Source organism: Sorex fumeus, unplaced genomic scaffold, assembly GCF_029834395.1.
Source record: "Sorex fumeus unplaced genomic scaffold, SorFum_2.1 ptg000061l, whole genome shotgun sequence".
Lineage (NCBI taxonomy): Eukaryota > Metazoa > Chordata > Mammalia > Eulipotyphla > Soricidae > Sorex > Sorex fumeus.
Window position 1 is genome coordinate 38,949,841 of NW_026606118.1, and position 23,133 is coordinate 38,972,973.

Consider the following 23,133-nt stretch of genomic DNA (forward strand, 5'->3'; position numbering starts at 1 on the left):
TTACTCTTCTCCCTCCTTCTTCGACAATTCCCAGAATCATGAGAAAAGACCTCTTTCCAGCTGCCTTGCGGAGCATTTTCGGTCTGCTCCGAACAAGAGGTAATGGCATACAATTTTAAGTTTGCTGTTTTTTTTTTTTTTTAATGAGAACCTCATCACTTGCAGGGCACATGTTGAGTGTTAAATTGGGGTGGGGATAGATACAAATACGTATGTGTTCGTTAGAGAACGCGGGAGAGAAAGGAAAATGCATCTTTCTCCCCCCTTCCCCTTTTCAGGTTTCCTTAAACTGATCCTCTTGCTCTCCTCTGCCAGGCATTAACGAGCGTCTGAAGTGCAAACGGGCTTTGGGAGTTAGTTGCCCCAGCCCTGCGGTCGTGCAGAAAGCGTCGGGGCGCAGCGCGCTGCAGGCCTGCAACTGCAACTGCGCGGGCTCGGATTGCAGGAGCGCCGCGCGGGTGGGGGTGGGCGGGCTGGGGCCGCGGCGGGGGCGGGATTTCCGGGACCCAGGCAGAGGCCCCGGGGAGCGGGTGAGTGGCTCGCGGAGGGGGGCGCGTCTTAAAGGGGACGCGAGGCCCAGAGCAGGAAAGCGTCGGCCGGAGCGGAGGACCGGCGAGCCGGAAGAGCGTGGGGGTAAGTGGCGGAGGGGGAGGGCTGGGGGGGAGGCCCAACAGGCTTTCGGGGAAGTGGAAGAAGGAGGGGAGAAAGCGGAAGAGGGTCCCGCGGGAGCGGAAAAGGAAGTGGCCGGGGCTGCGGTGCTTTAAGCGTCCCCTGGGCGTCGCGGGGCTTGGTGGAGGGCGGTTCGTCCTGCTGCTCGGCGCGGGGCTGGAGCGCATAGCGGCTGCCCACTGCCCTCTGCTGGCCGTGGGGACACAGTGGCCGGCGCCGGGACGGACCTGGAGGTGAAGGAGGTCGGTGGGGCAAAAGCTTTCCTTGGGAAAGTGGAGAGGTCGGCGACATTTTGCAGAAAACAGCGGGGTGTGACTTCAAGGTTATTTTATTTTATTTTTTTTTTAATTTGTGGGGTTAGGAGGGTCGGACCCGGGCCGTGCTCGGGGCTCCTCCTGGCTTTGCAACTCCGCTGGGGGTCCGATCCTAACGAGCTGCCTTCCAGGCCAGCACCTTCCCAACGCTGCACCCACCAGCCCGCAGCGCACTTCCCTTCTAAGGGGAAGGCTTCCCAGGCGTCAGCCAGGTCCGGGCCCCTTTGCTGACTTGCCGGTGCACTGGATGACAGCTGCTCCCGAAGGAAAGCCACTTGGTTTCCTGCACGGACCGTTCGGACGCTCAGCAACCACCCCACTCCCCAAGCGCCCCCGAGCGCTTTATGCTTCCGTAAACCCGAGTTTGTCCATTTCCGAATTCTTGGGAGCCTCAGTGTTCCTGGTAAAGTTTGACACATAGACGTTAAGAGTCTAGAGCATGCGTTAAAAACCCCGCATAAATTACCCGTTGAAAGGGACAGAATGATTCAGGATTCGCCAGCTTGAGAGGGAATCCCGAACGACCCTACCCTCCGGCCGCCCCCACTTTTTTCCTATTTCCCTTTCGGGAAGCCTTCTGTATTCCAAGGATTGCTTGGAGTCTAAGAGAGAGAGAGGAAAAAAAAAAGTAAACTAAAAGCATCCCAGCAAAGACCTTCTCCGAAGACCTCGGGCTTAGGAGGGAGGAAGCTCTGGGGGCGGAGGCGAGGGGCCCGTGGGGGAAGGTGAGGCTGTGATTATCGCCAGGGCGCTGAGCTGTGGGGGAGGAGTCTCATCATCAGATCACCCTTGGCTATTTTACTGGTCCTCACCCGAAAGATCTGGGACGCAGGCGCTGATCAGCACTCCAGTGCAAGAAAGTAACTTCCCGAGAATTGGAATGGCGTCGGAAAGAGGTGGTGGGGAGAATGAAAAAGGTATGTGGAGAACTGAGGTGTGGGCAGAATGTTAACCTTCAAACGGATGGATGGCTCGGATTCTTTTTTTTTTTTTAACACAATTGTTTTATTGATTTCATACAATCAAATACTGCCAGCTAGCATTACTTCCACTCATGCATCATTAAAAACAAAAGGATTCTTTCCTTGGTGTTTTCAAATGATGCAGTATACAATACAATAAACAAAAAAGTTAGAACTTAAAATACACCCTGATTAATTATGGAAACTGGTAATTTTTTTAAAAAGCATAATAATAATTTGGTTCCTTCATAAAATGGAAATTTAAATATTTCTTCTGATAGTCTTGAGGTTATCATTATGTTATGAATAGTGCAAAGTGTGGCACACAGTTTCATCTAGAAAGGCATCTTACACACCTCATTAAAGAAACAAAATGTGCATAACAAAATGCTTACAGTCAACAATGCATGATAGAAAGCATGTTTCAGATACAAGGCTTGCTTTCCATTTCCAGCCTCTACCTAGGCGAGCTGTGAGAGCCACTATTTTTTTTTAGTTTTTGCATTATCATTTATAGCATTACAGATTAATTACACATGATATACTATTATACATTTAACCCTGAATATAAGAAAAACATAATTGATGCTTGAAAAAGATGGCTCGGATTCTTAAGACTGGCATGGGAAGATTTGCTTAAAGGAACAAATGCATTGGGGATTAATAAGGCACGACTATGAGTCATGAGGGAAGGCTATTTCCTATAGAACCTGGGTTGGTAGAGGGCCGGAGTTAAAGTTACGATGAAGGGTAAGCCATAGAGGGATCGCCTAGGTAGTGGCTGGAAATGCAAAGCAAGCCTGAATGATTTGAAGACTAAAGGTGATTTGGGCAGAGTGAAATGGAAGGACATGGGCCATGTACCCTGAAACTTGAAAGGTAGGTTCTGTCCTACCTGCCTACAGATCAGAACTCGGGATTCAGATCAGATATTGACCTGATGGGTCCCATTCTCCTAACCCTGAACGAGCATTGAATATGGCTCTTTTAAAATCTCAGGGCTGGGAAGAAGGAGACGTTACTGGTGCCTGCTCGAGGCAATCGACGAACAACAGGATGATCGTGATCGTGATTGACATTCCAAAATGAATAATTTCAGAAATTTCCTTTTTTGCTACTTTCCTTAGGCTAATTGTGAAGTCTGTGTTTGTTTTCCGTGTTTAGTAATTCTCGTGCATGATGAATGGAGGTTACAACTTTTAACAAAACAGTTTTTTCCCCCATTGTGCTTGGAGGGGAAACTATTTTGTCACTTTTGCAGAACCTTGCCACTAATGGAGATAATGCCTTTGATGCCAGGTGTTTTGGGGACTCTTATCTTTCCAGCAAATTTGTTCTAAACTATTGCTCAGCTGATTTGAATTGACTTAGGACACCAATATATCCTGCCTAATAGGTTTTAAACATAACCTTTGTCTTGAAGAAATTTTATAAAATCTGTGAATACCTCAGATTTATATTGCCTTATTACTCTGAAACAAATTCGGAATGCTGCCAGTTTAAGTCTTGATTTGGTTTTGTTCAGTTGTACTTTCAGATACAAATAGTATCATATGGCTAATACCTTATTTACCTAGCATGAAAGGTTTTTTTTTTTTTAATGGTTCTGGGATTACTTCTAGTGTACTCCAGGATCACTCTCTCTGGCTAAGCAAAGGCTCTTATGCTTATTACCCTTCGAGTCTTCTCCTTTGGTCCTCAGAACATTTATTTAGTCTGATTTTAAAATTAGGATGAGGGTTTAGGATAAGGGTATAGTTCTACTTGCTAGGTTCTTGTCAGATTCCTTGAATTGTATTCTCAATCTTTGGATCAGAAAATTTAGGAGGATTAAGATTTCCCCTCTTTTGTTTTTTAAGTTTTTTTATTGAATCACCATAAGATACACAACTACAATGTTTTTGGTTGGGTTCCACTTATACAGTATTTCAACACCCATCCTTCCACCCGTGCACATTTCCCACTACCAATGTTCCCAGTTTCCCTCCCACCACCCATACAACCGCCCCCCCCCCCCTTTTTCTTCCTCTCCTTCTCCCTCTTCCCTTTTGAGGTTTTCAGTACTGAAACTGAAAGATTATCATGTTTTTTCCTTTACCTATTTTCAGCACACAGTTCTTATCCAGAGTGATCGTTTCCAACTATCCTTGTTGTAGTGGTACCTTCTCTATCCCACCTGTCTTCTTCCCCAACATTTGAGGCAGGCTTCCAAACATGGACTAGTCCTCCTGGCTCTTGTTTCTACTGTCCTTGGGTTTAGTCTAATATTATTTTTTTTAACATAGCACAAATGAGTACAGTCAGTCTATGTCCCTCTCCTTATGCCTCATTTCACTTAGCATGATACTTGTCATGTGCATCTATTTGTAAGTGTATTTCATAACTTCATTTTTCCTAACAGCCCCATACTATTCCATTGTGTAGATGTACCATAGTTTTCTTAACCAATCATCTGTTCTAGGGCACACAGGTTGTTTCCAGATTCTGGCTAGAGTGAATAGAACTGCAATGAACATAAAAGTGCACATCAAATTTCTGCTCTGTGTTTTTGTTGCCCTCGTTTTTTTTTTTTTTTCGGACTCTATTCTATCAGAAAAGAGAAGGGGAGCAGGGTATGAGGAAAGTAGAGAATAAAAATGGAGAGGTGGAGAGATCGTACCGTGCGATGGAATTGTTTCACTTTTATGTTCAGAAATCCGTAAAGTGTGATATAAATTACTTGTCTTCTGCTCAAAACTATTATCTTCCTTTCTAATGAAAAAGTGAGAAACTGCTAAAGTAGGTTAAATCTTGGGTTCCCTACATAAGTTTGCCACTAATAGTGTCAAGGTCCACAGGTCCCATTGGGTACGTTGTTTCTCACTCTGAGAAAGTTAGAAGATATAATTAGCCCTAACTCAGTCTTTTAGGGTCAGTCTGTTAACAGAGTACAGAGACCATCATCAACCAGACCTTTTAAATATATGGATGGTCAACAACAAATGTTAAATATAGGTTAAAATGTTTTATCGGTCTCATTAAAGTTTAAATTTAAAAAAATTTGGAGGGCGGGGATGATGGTTGTGCTACAACCTGTGGTGCTCAAGGGCTGATCCTGGCTACTGCTCCGTATGTGCCCCTTGGTTGTGTCATGAGAATATATGTAGTGCCTGGGATCAAACCAAGAGTTGACCTCATGCAAAGCAAGCACCTTGCCTCCTGTACTCTCTGGCCCAGTTTTAATATTTTTATTAATGATTCAGTAGAGATTGTGTGTTCACGTACTTTGTAAACTGTCCTCCCGTTGTTCATCGATTTGCTCAAGCGGGCCCAGTAACATCTCCGTTTGAGACTTGTTACCGTGTTTGGCGTATTGAGTACGTCACGGGTAGCTTGCCAGGCTTTGTCGTGCTTTGCCAGGCTTGCCAGGCTTTGCCGTGTGGGCGAGATACTCTGGGTAGCTTGCCAGGCTCTCTGAGAGGGGCGGAAGAATCGAACCTGGCTTGGCTGGGCTGGCTGTGGGCAAGACAAACGCTCTATCACTGTGCTGTCGCTCCTGTGGCACAATGGATAGCGCATTGGACTTCTAGACTTTATAAACATTTTTAAAAAATTGTCATTGGAGCCCAAGAAGTTAGCTGAAGTGCTAGTGTGCACATTTTGCATGTGGAGGCCTGGTTTTCATCCCTGCCACCGCAGGCTCCCCAAGCCCCTCTCGACGACACTAAGCATCTTTTTTGCTCTTTTTGGGTCATATCCAGTTATGCATAGGGGTTGCTCCTGGCTCATGCACTCAGGAATTACTCCTGGCGGTGCTCGATGAACATATGGAATGCTGGGAATCGAACCGGGGTCGGCTGCATGCAAGGCAAGTGCCCTACCTGCTGTGCTATCCCTCCAGCCCCTGGATCCTCAGCATCTTGGTGGGAGTTACCTTCTCCCCTCCCCACAGCTCCGCTGGGTGTGAACACCTAAATGCACACAGAAATATCAGTCCAACTCCTCTCTGAGTAGAAGCAGAGTTCACAGCTTGAACTAATAATTTTGTTATGTAAAGTATCTTTCATTTCAGTATTTGGGGGATGGTAGTATACTTTAGCTCCTTTTGCCTTTATTCTGTCATTAAACAAGTTTTTTTTTTTTTAAATGTTTTTTGGCCATGCCTATAAGTGCTCAGGGCTGACTCCTGGCAGGCCAGAGGGACCATATGGGAACAAACCCAGGTTGGGTTCATGGCAGATGTCCTCCCTGTGGATCACATTGAATGCAGGTTGGCTGCATGCAAGTCAAGCACCTCTGCTATCTTCCAACCTCTTATTGTTGTAATGTTCATTTGGATTCATTCATTTATTTTGAAATTTCAAAATCTTGCAGTATCCATTGAATTAACAGAAAATATCCTGGGAGAGCCCGGCAGCTACCAAGGGTATCTTGCCTGCACGGCAAAGCAAAGCGTGGCAAGCTCGCCAAACCCAGTAACAAGTCTCACAATGTTACTGGGCCCGCTCGAGCAAATCGATGAACAACGGGAGGACAGTGATAGTGACAGATTATAAAATTAGGTGTGTGTGTCATTTTTGCTTTCTAGGCCTTTAGATATCTTCAGGTCAGTAATACAATAGAATCAGTTACTATATATAATTTTCTAAATTGATAAGTAGAAGAGAGAATGGAATGGGAGAGTGCTGACAATTAAGATACTCCATGAGTTTTGGAAAAGGAGTATGGAATGGCCAACAGATGAGGTCACTAACAGGAGTTTTTGTTTTGTTTTTGGACCACACTCGGCAGTGCTCAAGGCATAATACATAGTACTACATGGTATGGAGGATCAAACCCAGGCCTCCTACATACAAACCATGCACTCCAGTCCTTTGAACTAGTGCATTCAACTTATTAAAGGTATCTTTAACTGATTAGATATTTTATCTCACAACTTGTAACCTTTTAGTACTTTCCTTCGTTGTTTATTCTGTTTACCATCTTGCCCCAAGTAAGTATTAACCTCAGTTCATAAGTGGGTCGCCCAATGTTTTTATTAATTAACTTATGATACCAATAACAATAACTATAGGCATTTTTTTTGAGAGAGTTCAGGGTTTAAAAGGGAGAGATAAAGTAGACATGTTCGGTTCTAATAAAATGTTTGCTCACCTCATTTGTGGGATCCGTGTGATCACTTACTTTTTTTTTTAAACTAAGAAAGCCAGTAAATTTATTTTATATTTATTTATTTATTTATTAATTTTTATTAGTGAAACACCATGAGGTACAGTTGCAGACTTAAAAATTTTTGTGCTTGGGTTTCAGTTATACAATGATCGAGTACCCATCCCTCCACCAGTGCCCATTTCCCACCACCACGGATCCCAGTATCCTTCCCACCGCCCCCCTCCACCCCCCCCCCCCCCCCCCCCCCCCCGTTCTCCCCATCCCACACTGCCTCTGTGGCAGGGCATTCCCTTTTGATCTCTCTCTCCTTTTGGGTGGTGTGGTTTGCAAAAGAGGCATTGAATGGCAATCATGTTCGGTCTATAGTCTACTTTCACAATGCATCTCCTATATTGGGAGGATCGTCCCAACACCCTTTATTTGGTGCTCCCTTCTCTATCTGAGTTGCCATTTCTCCTAGCATGTACGGCTGGCCTCTAAGCCATGGAGTAAACCCCTGGTACTAATTTTGGCTATTCTTGGGTATTAGTCACCTATTTTGGTACTTTATGTTCCCCAGATGAATACGATCTTTCTATGTCCTTCTCTTTCTGACTTATTTCGCTTAGCATGATACTTTCTATGTAGTAACACTTGTATGGGCTGGAGCAATAGCACAGAGGTAGGGCATTTGCTTTGCACTCGGCCGGCCGGCCAACCCGGGTTCAATTCCTTTGTGCCTCTCAGAGAGCCCGGCAAGCTACTGAGAGTATCTCGCCCTCACCTGGCAAGCTCCCAGTGATGTGTTTGATATGCTAAACACAGTAACAATAAGTCTCACAATGGAGACCTTAACTGGGCCCACTCAAGAATTGATGAACAACAGGAGGGACAGTGCTACAGTGCTACCACTTGTATGTAAATTTCATGACTTCATCTATTCTAACAGCTACATAATACTCCATTATGTAGATGTACCAAAGTTTCTTTAACCAGTCATCAGTTCTTGGGCACTCAGTTTTTTTCCAGATTCTAGCTATTGTAAACAGTGCTGCAATGAACAAACAAGTGCAGATGTCACTTAGACTATACTTTTTTGCTTCTCTGGGATATATTCCCAGGAGTGGTACTCTAGGTCAAATGGGACCTCAGTTTCTAATTTTTTGAGAATCGTCCATAATGTTTTCCAAAAGGGCTGAATCATTCGGCATTCCCACCAGTAGTGGAGGAGAGTCCCTTTCTTGCCACATCCGTGCCAAGACTGGTTGCTTTTGTTCTTTTGGATGTGGGCCAGTCTCTGTAGTGTGTGATGATATCTCATTGTTGTTTTGATCTGCATCTCCCTGGTGATTAATAATGTAGAGAATTTTCTCATGTGCTTTAGCCATTCGGATTTCTTCTTTGAGAAAGTTTCTGTTCATTTCTTCACCCCGTTTTGTAGTAAGAGTTTGAGGTTGGGGAGGTTGATTCCTCCCATTTTCTTTTTCCCAAGAATTGCTTTAGCTATTCGTGGGGGCTTATTGTTCCATATGAATTTCAGGAGTGTTTGCTCCATTTCTTTGAAGAATGTCATGGGTATTGTTATAGGGATTGCATTGAATTTGTACAATGCTTTGGGAAGTATTGCCATTTTGACAATGTTAATTCTCCTGATTCATGAACAGGGGATATTTTTCCATTTCCTTGTGTCCTCTTTTATTTCCTGAAGTAGCGTTTTGTAGTTTTCTTTGTACAGGTCCTTTACTTCCTTAGTTAAGCTGATTCCTATGTACTTGATTTTCTGGGGCACAATTGTGAACGGGATTGTTTTTTTTTTTTTTTTTCCACTTTCTCCTCTCTCACTATTTGCCTATAGGAAAGCCATGGAATTTTGGGTATTGATTTTATAGCCTGCAACTTTACTATACAAGTCTATTGTTTCTAGGAGTTTCTTGGTAGAAGTTTAAGAGTTCTCTAAATATAATATCATATCATCTACGAATAATGAGAGCCTGATTTCTTCCTTTCATATCTCAATTTCCTTAATATCTTTTTCTTGCCAAATCACTATTGCAAGTACTTCCAGTACTATATTGAACAGCAGTGGAGAGAGTGGGCATCCTTGTCTCATCCCTGATCTTAGAGGGAAGACTGTTTTTCTCCATTTAGGATGCTGCTTGCTGTAGGCTTGTGGTAGATGGCTTTAACTATATTGAGGAAAGTCCCCTCTAAACCCATTTTGGCGAGGGTTTTCATCATAAACGGGTGCTGGATCTTGTCAAATGCTTTCTCTGCATCTATTGATATGATCATATGGTTTTTATCTTTTCTTTCATTGATATGATGGATTATGTTGATTGATTTCCAAGTGTTAAACCATTCTTGCATCCCCAGGATGAATCCCACTTGATCATGGTGTATGAACTTTTTGATGAGTAGTTGAATTCTGTTTGCTAGTATTTTGTTGAGAATCTTCATATCCGTGTTCATCAGGGATATCGGCCTGTAGTTTTCTTTTCTTGTGGTGTCTTTGTTTCCTTTTGGTATTAGAGAGATACGGGCTCCATGGAAACTGTTTGGGTGAGTTTCTGTTTCTTCAATTTCCTGGAAAAGCTCGAAAAGAACTGGCAATAGGTCCTCTTTAAATGTTTGGAAAAATTCACTAGTGGATCCATCTGGACCTGGGCTTTTGTTTTTGGGAAGACTTTTGATTAAAGTTTCAATTTCCATTTCTTGTAGGTTCTCTTGTTTCATGGCATACAGACTTTCAAAATAGTCTCTGATGATCTTTTGAATTTCTTTGGTTTCTGCTGTGATATGCCCCATCTCATTTCTAATTCAGTTTATTAGGGTTCTCTCTCTCTTTCGTCACGAGTCTTGCTAGTGATTTATCTCTCATTTTTTTTTCTTGAAGAACCAGCTCTTGGTTTCATTGATCTTTCGGATTTTTTTTGGTTTCCGTGTCGTTGATTTCTGCTCTAAGTTTTATGATCTCTTTCCTTCTGTCTGATTTGGGCGCCTTTTGTTGATCCTTTTCTAAGATCTTGAGTTGTGAAGTCAAATTTTTTATGTGCATCCTTTCTTCCTTCCTGAGAAATGTTTGCAGAGCTATAAATTTTCATCTTAACATGGCTTTGCTGCATCACATAGGTTCTGGTAGCTTGTGTCTTCATTCTCATTTGATTCCAGGTATCTTTTGATTTCGTCCTTGACTTCCTTCCTGATCCACTCGTTGTTCAGCATTGAGTTGTTTAATTTTCAGGTGTTTGATTTGGTTCTCTTTGTCTATGTGTGATTCACATCTATTCTCAGTGCATCGTGGTCTGAAAAGATTGTTGATACTATTTCTATCTTCCTGATTCTATTGAGGTATGCTCTGTGTCCTAGCACATGGTCTATCTTGGAAAATGTCTCAGGTGCACTGGAGAAGAATGTGTATTCTTTCTTTTTGGGGTGTAAAGACCTGTGTAGGTCTATAAGCCCTCTCTCTTCTATTTCTTCTTTCAAAGCCAATGTTTCCTTGCTGAGTTTTGTTCTTGTTGATCTATCAATATGATAAGGCGATGTTGAAGTCTCCAACTATTATTGTGTTGCTAGCATTGTCCCCCTTAACATGTTAGCACTTGTTTTAAATATTTATCTGTTCCCTCATTAGGTGCTATACATTTAAGAGTGTGATTTCTTCCTGTTGTACATATCCCTGATGAATAGAAAATAGCCCTTGCTATTCCTTCTAATCTTTTTCAACCTGAAATTGATGTTGTCGGAAACTAGTATGGCCACCCCTACTTTTTTGAGGGGGCTGCTTGCTTGCAGGATTGTTTTTCATCTTTTGACTTTGAGTCTGTGTTTGCTCTGACTGTTGAGATGAGTTTCTTGTAGGCAGCAGAAAGTTGGGTTCTGTCTCTGAATCCATTTTGTCACTGTATGTCTCTTAATTGGTGAATTTAGACTGTTGACGTTGAGAGAGATTATTGTTATGGGGTTTTGTGTCCTCTTTCTGTAAGGGTTTGTTGTGCTTGTAAGGTTTGTCTATTCTTATAGTAGCCCCTTTAGCCTTTCTTTTAGGTTTGGTTTTGAGTCTATGAAGTTCCTGAGCTGCTGTTTATCTAGGAAATAGTGTACCATTCCTTTGAGTTTGAGTGAGAGTTTAGCCGGATAAAGTATTCTTGGTGAAACATTCATTTCTGTGAGTTTTTTCACTGTATCCCACCATTGCCTTCAGTCTTGGAGGGTTTCCTCTGAAAGGTCTGCTGTGAATCTAAGGGGTGCTCCTTTGTGTGTGATTTCCTTCTTTGACCTTGCTGCTTGCAGTATTGTGTCTCTATCCATGGCATCCATTGTTCTAACTATGATATGTCTTGGAGTGTTTTTGTTAGGGTCTCTTTTAGTTGGCACCCTTTGAGCTCTTTGAATCTGAATGGCTGCATTGTCCAGCTCTGGGAATTTTTCAGCAATTTTTCAGTTTAACTGTGGCTTTTTCATTGGATTGTTTCCCTGAGTTCTGGTACTCCAATGATTCTAATGTTGTTCCTCTTGGAATCATCCCCTAAGACTCTGATTCGCTCTAGATCTATTTTGAGGTCTCTTGCCATTGTTTGTTGTTGCCTGTTGGCTTGGTGCAGCTGATTTTCCAGCTCACAGATTCTGTCTTCAGCTGTGGTCATTCTTCAGTTGAGGGCACAGACTGAGTTTTTTATTTCATCTACCGAATCTTTTATTCGTGACATTTCTGTGTGTAGTTTTCCAATTTCTGCTCTCATTTCTTCCTGTAATTTCTCAATTATTTCTCTCTTCTTCTCCCTATATATCTATTCTTATAGGGGCTGCTATAAGGATAGATATCCATGTTACTGGATATCTGTCTGACTGTTTCATTGAGTTCATTGAACATCTTCATTACTTTATATCTGAATTCTTTCTCAGAGAGGTCCTTTAGGTGAGTAGCATCTATTGAGGCTTCTGGACTTTTTTCACCATCCTCCCTACGTGGTGGGGATTTGCGTTGTTTCTTCATGTTGTTGTGGAGGTATGGGGACTGAGATGTTATACTAGATTTCTTGGTATGACTAAACAACTTACAGCAGTGTGAGCGTCTGCCAGCCTGAAATTAGGCCACACACACTTCTACAGAAGCCACGCCCACTTTGAAAAGGCCACGCCCCCCACTGGTATCTGGTGTGTATGGGGGTACTAGCTGGGAGGGAAAGAATACCGGCACAGCATTGGGGACTAAGAGAAAGAGGCTTAGGGATGCTGTCGTCCCATGGTCCTAGAGGATTCCTGGGGTGCTTGCGCAGAGAAAGCCATCACTTATGATTTTTTTATTTTGCTACTAAATTTCTTAATTTCTGGTCATTTTTATTCGATAATGGGGAGACATTGCTTCGATCTATTGCAACTTAAAATAGAGGTTCTTTATCATATTTGACGTTAAGTTTTAAGAAAGAATTGATATAAGTCCAAAAGAATTTGCTTCTAAGAAGTATTTTTGACATTTTAATCTTGTCGGAATAATCCTAGCTATTGTTAGAATTTACCCTCTGTATTGACTGATGTCATCTTCCTCCTTCCCTTCCTCCCTGAATTACCAGGTTACAAAATTATTCATGATTTGAGTTTTAGTCATACAGTGTTCCAGCACCAGTCTCTTCACCAATGTCCCCTTCCCTCCACCAATGTCACCAGTTTCTCTTCCACCCCCTCAGCCTGCCTCTATGGCAGGCACTTCCCCCTTTTTCTCTTTTCCTTTAAGGCACTGTGACTTCCAATACTGTTCCTGAAAGTGTATCATACACATCACTTTACCTCCTTCAGCACCCAGTTCTCATCCAAATTGACCACTTCCCCTTATCATTGTCTTAATGATCACTTCTCTTTCTTCCACACTCTGTGGCAGGTATTCTACAAAGGACCAGTTTCCCTGCCCTTTGTTTCTATTGTCTTCGGATGTTACTCTCCTACAGTGTCTTTATATCCCACAAATGTGTGAGATCATTCTGTGTAGTCTGCCCCTCCGTGACAGACAGCATGATACTCTTAGGCATTTCACGCATCATGATACTCTTCAGATCCATCCATGTATCAGGTAAACTTTATGACTTCATCTGTTCTGATGACTGTGTAGTATTCCATTGTGTCTATATACCATACCTTCTTTTGCTTTTTTTTTTTTTTTTTGCTTTTTGGGTCACACCCGGCGATGTACAGGGGTTACTCCTGGCTTTGCACTCAGGAATTACTCCTGGCGGTGCTCGGGGGACCATATGGGATGCTGGGAACCGAACCCGGGTCAGCCGCGTGCAAGGCAAACGCCCTACCCGCTGTGCTATCGCTCCAGCCCATACCATACCTTCTTAATCCAGTCATTTGTTTTTAGACACTTGGATTGTTTCCAGATTTTGGCTCTTATGAATAGTGCTGCAAAGAACATAGGGGTACAGATGTCTTTTCTGAATTGTTTTTTGGGGGTCTTAGAGTATATTCCCAAGAGTCATTTCTGAGTCATTTATTTGGAAGCTCAGTTTTTGAGAAATGTCCATATGTTTTCTGGAAAGGTCGGAGCAGTTAACATTCCCTCTAGCAGTGAATGAGGGCCCATTTTTCCTTTCATCCACACCAACACTGGTTGTTCTTTGTGATGAGTTCCAGATTTCTTGATAGAGGTGATACCTCACTGTTGTTTTTTTTCCCATAGTCAGAGGTGAATATTTATTAATTCATATAAAATTTTACAAGATCTCCATGGTGCTATAAACATAGGCACATTTTTTTTAATTTATCTTCTTTTTTTTTTTTTATTAGTGAACCGGGTAGGGCGTCTGCCTTGCACGCAGCCAACATGGCCGACCCGAGTTTGATTCCTCCGCCCCTCTCGGAGAGCCCGGCAAGCTACCGAGAGTAGTCGATATGCCAGACACAGTAACAGCAAAGTCTCCAATGGAGACGTTACTGGGCCCGCTCGAGCAAATCTACGATTAATGGGAGGGCCTTTACTTTACTTTTACTTTTAGTGAAACACCATGAGTACAGTTATAGACTTATAAATTTTTGTGCTTGGGTTTCAGTTATACAATGATCAAGTACCCATCCCTCCACCAGTGCCCATCCTCCACCACCATGAGTCCCAGCATCCCTCCCCCCCCGTCTCACCCGCCTCTGGCAGGGCATTCTCCCTTGTTCTCTCTTTCTTCTTTTGGGTACTGTGTTTTGCAAGAGAGGCATTGAGTGGCAATCATGTTTGGTCTGTAGACCACTCTCAGCATGCTTCTCCCGCCCTGGGAGGGTCCTCACAACACCCTTTATTTGGTGCTCTCTTCTCCATCTGAGCTTCCTTTTCACCTAGCACGTGTGGCTGGAACATAGGCACATTTTTTAAAAACTCAAGATATATTAAAAAATTATCCTCTCATCCAGTTCATTCCAATGTCCTCAAAAGCGAGGAGCAAGTATTGTAGAAGCCGGGTTGGGGGTGAGGTGGAGGAAGCTGCCGCTCATTACTTTGGGAAAAAAATTGGTGGTTATATGTATGTATATATTCACATATATGTGGATGTATATATATACACATATATATATTCATACACATATATATTCATTCCTATTGGATCTTTAAATTCCTATGGGATGGTTTGACAATGTTTCACCACACGAAGGGATGGGTAGTTTCCCATTCTGTCCCTGGGTTTGGGAGACGACCAGCACAGCTTGGGGGATGAAGAAGAGCCTCACTGTTGTTTTGACTTGCATTTTTCTGATGATTAGTGGTAAAGAGCATTTTGAGCATTTTTAAAATATGCCTTTTGGCCATTTGTATTTCTTCCTTGAATAAGTTTCTGTTCCTCTCATCCCCAATTTTTGATGGGGTTGAATTTTTTTTTAATTGTAAAATTCTACCAGTGTGCTTTATATATGTTGGATATTAGTGCTTTATCAGATGAGTGGTGGGCATATAATTTCTCCCAATCTGTGGGCTCTTTGTCTTCTTAGTTCCTGGTTCCTTTGAGATAAAGAAGATTCTTAATTTAATGTAGTCTCATTTGTTTATCTTTGCTTCCACTTGTTTGGTCAATGGCATTTCATTCTTTAAGATGCTCTAGCTTCAGTTCATGGAGAGTTCTGCTTACATTTTCCTTTATGTACCTTATGGATATCTAGGTCTTTAATTCGTTTGATTGAACTTTTGTACAAGGTGTTAGGAAGAGGTCTAAGTTCATTTCTTAGCAGTTGTTCTAATATTGTACTCCCTAATATAAAGAAAAAGAAAGAAACACTGTCCTCCCATTGTTCATCGATTTGCTTGAGCGGGCCCAGTAACGTTTCCATTGTGAGACTTCTTGTTACTGTGTTTGGCATACTGAATACTCTCGGTAGCTTGCCAGGCTCTCCAAGAGGGGCAGAGGAATCGAACCCGGCTCAGTCGGGCTGACTGCGTGCAAGGCAAACGCCCTACCGCTGTGCTATCACTCCAGCCCCTAATATAAAATAATATAATATTTCCTCATTGGATACATACCTATTTAGAAGTATGAGTGCTTCCTGATATATATATCACTTGATCATTAAGAAATAACCCTTTCTGTCTTTTTTTTTTCTTTTTGGGTCACATCTGGCGATGCACGGGGGTTACTCCTGGCTCATGCACTCAGGAATTACTCCTGGCGGTGCTCAGGGGACCATATTGGGATGCTGGGAATCGAACCCGGGTCAGCCGCGTGCAAGGCAAATGCCCTACCGGCTGTGCTATCGCTCCAGCCCCCTCTTTGTCTTTTTAATTTGTTTAAGCTACCTGAGGTCAATTTTGTCTGATACCAGTATGGGCATACCAGCCTTTCTGTGGGGATTGTTTGCTTGAAATATTGTCTTCTAACCTTTGACTTTGAGTCTATGTTTGTCCTAACTCTGAAAATGTGTTTTTTATAGGCAGTAGAAGGTTTGATTCAGTTTTTGAATCCATCTTTCCACTCTGTTCCTCTTAATTGATACATTTAGACCTGTCACATTGAATGAAATTATTATCAGGAAATTTTTTTTTTGTGCTATTTTCCTGTAGAAGTTTGGCATGTTTGTGACATTTGTCTTGGTTAAGTTTTTGTAAGGTTCTTGTAAGATTGGTTTTGAGTCTATCAAGTTCTTGAGCTGTTGTTTATCTGAGAAGCTGTGTATCGTTCCTTGATATCTGAATGAGAGTGTGGCTGGGTGGGTATTCTTGGTGAGGTGTTCATTCCATTAAGGGTTTACTATTATTTCCCCATTATCTTTGGGTCTGCAGGATGTCGTTTAATAAAATTGCTGTAATTTCCTTTGTTTAACTTGATACTTTTGGTATTCTATCTATGGTTTTTAATCATTCTGATAAAGAATGTGACTTAGGGTTTTTTAAAATTAAGTCTTTTTTAGCTAGTCCCCTTTGGCCCTCTTGAGTCTGGGCGCATACACTCTTCAACTCTGGATATTTCTCAGTTATTATTTCTTTGACTATTGCTTCTTTAATGGAATTTCCTTCCAGGTCACCTGGAACCCCCGATGACTTTTATGTTGTTCCTCTTGGATTTGTGCCATAGTTCTCTTGTCTGCTTTTCATTTATTACGTGGATGTTTTGCATCTTTTGCTGTTTGGAGGTTTTTTTGTACCTTGTCTTGGAGCTCACTGATCTGTCCTCAGCTGCTGTTACTCTGCTGCTGAGATCTTCCCATGAGTTTTTCATTTTCACATACTAAACTCTTTAGTTCTGTCATTTCTGCTTGTATTTTTCTCATTGCTCTCATAATTTGCTTGTATTTTATTTGCTATATGTTCCATTGAGTTCCTTAAACACCCTCGTCATTTCGTCTCTAAATTCCTTATCAAAGAGGTTAAGTAACTGGTTATTATGGTTGAGGCTTCAGGATAACATTCTTCCACACTAAGCGTGGTGGGATTCTGCGTTGCTTTCCCATTGTGTCTTTTGCAGTCTAGAGATGTTTCTTGTCTGTTATTGTGCGGCCAGGTTGTTGTTCTGTGGCCAGAGTTACGTTGTCATTGTATACTCACAGTGAGATTTGAGGAAGTGCAGTAATGTGAGCGTGCTAGTGGCAACGCGCTGTGCAGTGACCTATCCTGGGCAAACAGAATGGAGGTGGCTCTTGAGTACTGATCCTAAAAGGCCTCTGGTCAAGACACTGCTGATATTATTGGGACTGGGCTAGAGCCAGGCTTGGTGGCCTACGGCCTCCCTTTCTTTTCTGATGGGTCCTGACAAGGGAGATGAAATGGTGGATGGCTCCTCTGATGCAGTATTTCTAAGAACAGATTTACTGTCTAAGTTCCATAGTGCAAAGAACTATCTCTTTGTTTCATAATTTCTGGGTTCAAACCAAGGTTTTGAGTTTTACTATTTTTTAGGCAGGGCTTCAGATAGATGTGTCTTTAGTTGGACTGCCACTAGGCCGGGATCTCAGCTTTGTTTACCCTATGCCTTTTTTTTAAAAAATTACTCAAGGAAAGTGTCAATGGGTCGTATATGTCTTTGAGAGGTAGGAATTAGGGGAGATGAGATTATAAAAATACAGACAATAACTGATACTATGCTGTGCTACTTTCTCTACTTTTGTGCATTATAAAATTATAGAAATTAAAATTTTTTAAAAAACAAAAAATATGAAGAGTGGTAATATTTATTATAATTGAGGGACATTACATTATTTTATCTTATAGTTTTGGAACATTTTGGAATTTTTGCAGTGAATTTGTAATAATCTTTTAAAGTTGAACAAAGGAATATGTTGTTATGACTGGTAGTATACTGGGAAAGTGATTGTGTGACCTTGGGAAAGTGTCTTTGTGACTGAGAGAGAATTAAAAGTGAAAGGCATGTTTAACAGAGTAAGTTGGCTACTCAGTAAATTCTTTCAGATAAATGACCAAGGAATTAAATAAATACTTACCCAAAACATACACAAGAATGTATATCAGGGACCAGAGCAGTAGTACAGATGGTCTGATGCTTGCTTTGCATGTAGCCAACCTTGGTTTGATCTTTAACACCCTATATGGTCCCCCGAGGCCTGCTGGGAGTGATCCTAAGCTCAGCCAGAAGAAAGTCCTGAGCACTGCCAGATGTAACCCCCCAAAAACTAAAGTTTACGGTAGCTCTTGTAATTCCCTCAAATGAAAACACCCCAAAATTTTACTTTAGAACAGAAATATTTCATATAAACAACTGTAATGAGAATTTAATTGAATTCTCACATATATATTATAGCAGTAATGAGTGTTATAAACTCAATTTGCAATATATAAAGTATTATAAACCAGACACAAAAGGATATTTGTTATTTAATGTATATAAAATTCAGGCTGCTCTTACAGGTCAAGGTAGTTGTTATCCTTATTTAGATTTGTGACTAGGAAAAGGTCACACAATGGACTTCCGATATTCAGGCTCTGTTGCTTGATCTGGGTGCTATTTACTTAGATGTGTTTGTCAGTGAAAATTTATTGAACTGTAACTTATGATGTATATATTTCTTTGATGATGGAGAAAGGAAAGCCTATGGCAGAGATGGTACTACCCAGGATGTTTATATAAAATAAGACAAGTGACTTAACTCTCTGGAACAAAAAACCACATTCTTTTTTTGCCCATTTTCTTTAGGATTTTCCCAGTCTTTTTCTAGGAAAGCATTGCAGGAGGTAAAAATGATGCTAAGAAAGCTTATTTGGGAAAGGAATTGTTCTTGTAGCATTCCCTTTTGGAGACTGCTTTTAGGTTTGGGGGACTACCTGAGTTGCCAGGAATTGAATCGGGGATTGACTGCATACGTGACAAGTGCCTTAATCTCTCATCTCTTTGGCCCCATAAAGACTTGCAGGATGAGGGTACTCCCAATGAACTAGAAAGGTCTCTCACTAAAGCCAGTCACTAAAATATTAGGAAAGTGAGTGTCTTTTCATTTGGACTATTGCATACTTATTATCTTTTCCAGAAATGGCAAGTCTTTTGAAGACATCATCCCTAACTGTCAGGACAAAATTGCTACACCAGTCAGCACTTTATAATACATCTCATGGCTTCCATGAGGAAGAAGTTAAAAAAAAGCTAATGCAGTTTCCTGGTGGATCTGTTGACCTTCAGAAAGAAGAGGATGGCATTGGCATTCTTACTCTGAATAATCCAAGTAAAATGAACGCTTTCTCAGGTATTGTATGTATTTCTTCTGCTAGGTAAAGAACGACACAAAAATCTAATCGACTGTTACGTGATTTTTCTTACTCTGGTGACAGAATTTATAGAGGAAAAAGAATCACACAAAGAAGTCACACAAATTATCTACATTTGAAAAAAGTTTTATTAAATCACCATGAGATAAACAGTTACAAATTTGCCCTGATTGGGTTTCAGTCATACAATATTCCAGCACCCATTCCTTCACCAGTGTACATTTCCCACCAACAGTGTCCCAAATTTCCCTCCTACTCCCTACTCCACTCTGTCCCTATGACAGACACTTTTCTTCTCTTTCTCCTCTCTCCTTTCTCTCTCTCTCTCTTCTCTCTCTCTCTCTCTCTCTCTCTCTCTCTCTCTCTCTCTCTCTCTCTCTCTCTCTCCTTTTGGTCTCTGTGGTTTGTGGTACAGGTACAGTAAGATTATCATGTATATCCCTTTACCTACTTTTAGCACTCAATTCTTGTCAGATTGATCATTTCCAATTGTCATTGTCATAGTGGTCCCTTCCCTATCCTAATTTCCTCGAATTTTCTTCTCTACCATGCCTTCACTTGTGACAAGCTTCCAACAGTGGGCCAGTCCTTCTGTCCCTCATTTCTATTGTCCATGGGTAATAGTCTCATACTGTGTTTTTTATATCCCACAAATGAGTACAATCATCCTATGTCTGTCCCTCTCCTTCTGACGCATTTCACTCAGTATGATACTCTTCATGTTTATCCATTTATAAGCAAATTTTGTGACTTTATTTTTCCTAACAGCTGCATACTATTCCATTGTGTGGATGTACCAGTTTCTTTAACCAGTTGTCTGTTCTTGGGCATTCAGTTTGTTTCCAGCTTTTGCCTATTGTGAAGAGTACTGTAATAAAGATAGAAGTGCAGATGGCATTTCTGCCGTCTGTTTTGTTTTTGCACTCCCAGAGTACATTCCCAGTACTGCCAACATTTTTAATTAATATTTTTTAGTCAGCATTTTAGTGATAAAAAAGCATGTATTCAGATGTTGATGGAAAAGTAACTCAGATTAATCTTGAGTATTTTTTCTCATTGGAATTTATTAACTTGTGTTAAGCCAGTGTCATCAGCAGGCAAGATGAAGGAGGTTTGAGAGCTATTTTTTAAAACTAGAGAGGAGGCGGAGAGAGAGAGAGCTCAATAGGCTAAGCACTTCCGTTGCATGCTGGAGGCCTAGGTTTGAACTGGCACTGCTGATCCTTTGGGTACTGCCAGGAGTGACCCCTTCACACCAAGCTAGCATAGAGAGTAGTGCACCACCAATTGTGGCTGTGAAACAAAACACAAAATAAAAAACTAGAGAGGAAAAATCTGTCCATAAAAAAAAAAACAATTAGCTTAATTTCCCCCCTGTGAATTGAAATAAGGCTGTCCTTACTTTACGTCATTATTATTTTTTTTTGGTGTGTGGGGGGGGTGCCATCACAGGAGGTACCAAGGAATCCTGGGAGCCCCACCCAGTGATTCTTTGCCAGCTGCCTGGTGTTCCAGTGTGAGTGCCAAGTACCCAAGGACGAGGTGCTTTGGGGGCCCTGACATGCTGGGCACTACCCAGGCCACGCTGGCAGTGCTTGTGGGCCCCCAGAGCCACTACCTAGTGGTACTCGGTGACTTCCAGGACTGTACCCAGTAAAGCGCGGGGATGGTCAACTGCCCACAAGGTGTATGTAACTTAACCCCGTCTTACTTATCTTTCCAGTCTCATCATTGTAGCACCGACCTCCCGTTGTTCATTGATTTGCTCAAGCAGGCACCAGTAACATCTCCATCATGAGACTTGTTGTTACTGTTTTTGGCATATCGAATATGCCACGGGAAGCTTGCTGTGCGGGCAATATACTCTTGGTAGCTTACCGGGCTCTCCGAGAGGGACAGAGGAATCGAACCCGGGTTGGCCACGTGCAAGAAAATGCCCTACCTGCTGTGCTATTGCCGCGCAGTCCTATCATTGGATCACCAGGAATGATCCTTGAGTGCAGAGTCCGGAGTATCCCTGAGCAGAGCCACATGTAGTCCAAATATAAAATAAAAAACCCAAAATTAAAAAAAAACCCAGGATGCATAGGGGACCATATTGGGTTCTGGGGATCAAACCAAAAGTGGTCATATGCATGGCAAGCACCCTATCTACTGTACTATCACTTAGGCCCCCATTCATTCGTTTTAACCACGTAATTACAATAATCATTGAAAATACAGCATTTGGCAATTTGTTGACCCTTTCTTAATGTTTAGGTACTGCTATGTTTTGCTTGTATAAGGCAAGAGTCCAAGACAAGACTCTTGGTTTATGAGAATTTTATGATTAAGTCCTAGAGGCCTTTTTTTTTTCTTGTATATAAGGTCATTTGGGGAGGGGGGGCGGGAATCAAAGATTAAATTCTAATTATGGCATTATGTCTGGATAAAAGCAAAACCGTGCTCACTACCCAGCACTAGTATGTCAAAGTGGTTTTGGTCATCTCTGTCAGTTATGTGTATCATGGGGGTAAAAGATAATCTTCAGTTGCATTTGAAATCTACCCTATGGCACCAGTACAATAAACACTTGGTAGACAGTAAATATTTATAAAATATGTAACCTAAGTGTCTTGTTTTGCCCACCAGCTTCTAAATTATTTTTACTTTACTAATAGTGTATGTGTGTCTGATTGCCCTTTCTCTTTTCTGTTAGGTGTAATGATGTTACAACTTCTGGAAAAAGTGATTGAGCTCGAAAACTGGAAAGAAGGGAAAGGAGTCATTGTCCGTGGAGCAAAAAATACGTTCTCCTCGGGATCTGATCTGAATGCCGTGAAGGCACTAGGCACTCCAGAGGCAAGTGTTGCTTGACTGCTGAATTCTGTATGGTTACTCAGTACATGTAATTCTTTAGTTTATATTTTATTTATGTGGTTATTCTGATAACAGCCTTTATGGCCTTCAAAGTGACAGTTTTTAATTTTTACATTAAAATTAGGGCATAGTAGTGTGAAGTACCAGTGGAAAGAGAGAGAGAGAGAGAGAGAGAGAGAGAGAGAGAGAGAGAGAGAGAGAGAGAGAGAGAGAGAGAAGAATGTTAACAATAACTGGAGTTGACTATTAGAGTCACTAAGATTTGAATTTTTTTAGAAATTTTTTTTTGGTTGCTTTGGGGTCACATCCAGTGATGCTCATGGGTTACTCCTGGCTCTGCACTCAGAAATTACTCCTGTTGCTTGGAGGACCATATGGGATGCTGGGGATCGAACCCTGGTCGGCCGCGTGCAAGGCAAACACCCTACCCACTATACTATCGCTCCAGCGCCCTTTTTAGAAAATTTTTAAGAAAAAAATATTCATTTGTTTTGGGGCCAAACCCTGTAATGCTCAGGATTCTGGCAGAGTTGATAAGGGGGTCACTTCTGTGGTACTTTGGGAAGTAAGGGAAAGGGGATCAAACCTGGGTCTTCTTGTACTTCCATCCTTTGCACTACCTTTCTGCCCAGAATTTGAATTCTCCCTTAGCATATAATGATAAGCTATGTTATTTGAGAGGCTTAGTATTGCTCTGATATATAATAGGCTTTAGTAAATGGTCATTTTTTTTCATTTCATTTCATCATCCTGTTATTTGTCGATTGCCTCGAGCAGGCCCCAGTAACGTCTCTTTCATCCTAACCCTGAGATTATATTCAAGGCTCTTTAGGAGAATGAGACCCATCATTGTTACTGGTATTTGGCATATTTGGTAAGCCACAGGGAGTTTGCCAAACTCTGCTCTGTGGGCAGGCTACATTAGATAGCCTGCAAGTTTGTCCAAAGTAGGAATGAGATAATAAGATGTCATAAAAAGATGTAAATGGTAACAATGGAAAATGGTAACAATGGAAAA

At 41.7% G+C, this 23,133-nt stretch overlaps 1 protein-coding gene across 5 annotated transcripts in view; it reads left to right on the forward strand.

Moving 5' to 3' along the window:
- Nucleotides 1–534: 534 nt before the first annotated feature.
- The window catches only part of ECHDC1 (ethylmalonyl-CoA decarboxylase 1), a 35,604-nt gene continuing 13,005 nt past the window's right edge, over nt 535–23,133 (forward strand). The window contains exons 1-3 of one of the 5 annotated variants that reach the window (XM_056126101.1): nt 535–633; nt 19,022–19,234; nt 21,955–22,097. In XM_056126101.1, the coding sequence (XP_055982076.1) occupies nt 19,024–19,234; nt 21,955–22,097 (354 nt within the window). In that variant the 5' untranslated portion in view covers nt 535–633; nt 19,022–19,023. Of the gene's footprint in view, nt 634–830; nt 992–1,802; nt 1,901–19,021; nt 19,235–21,954; nt 22,098–23,133 lie in introns of those variants that run through there. The other 4 variants (XM_056126097.1, XM_056126099.1, XM_056126098.1 and 1 more) reach the window with 4 other exon arrangements.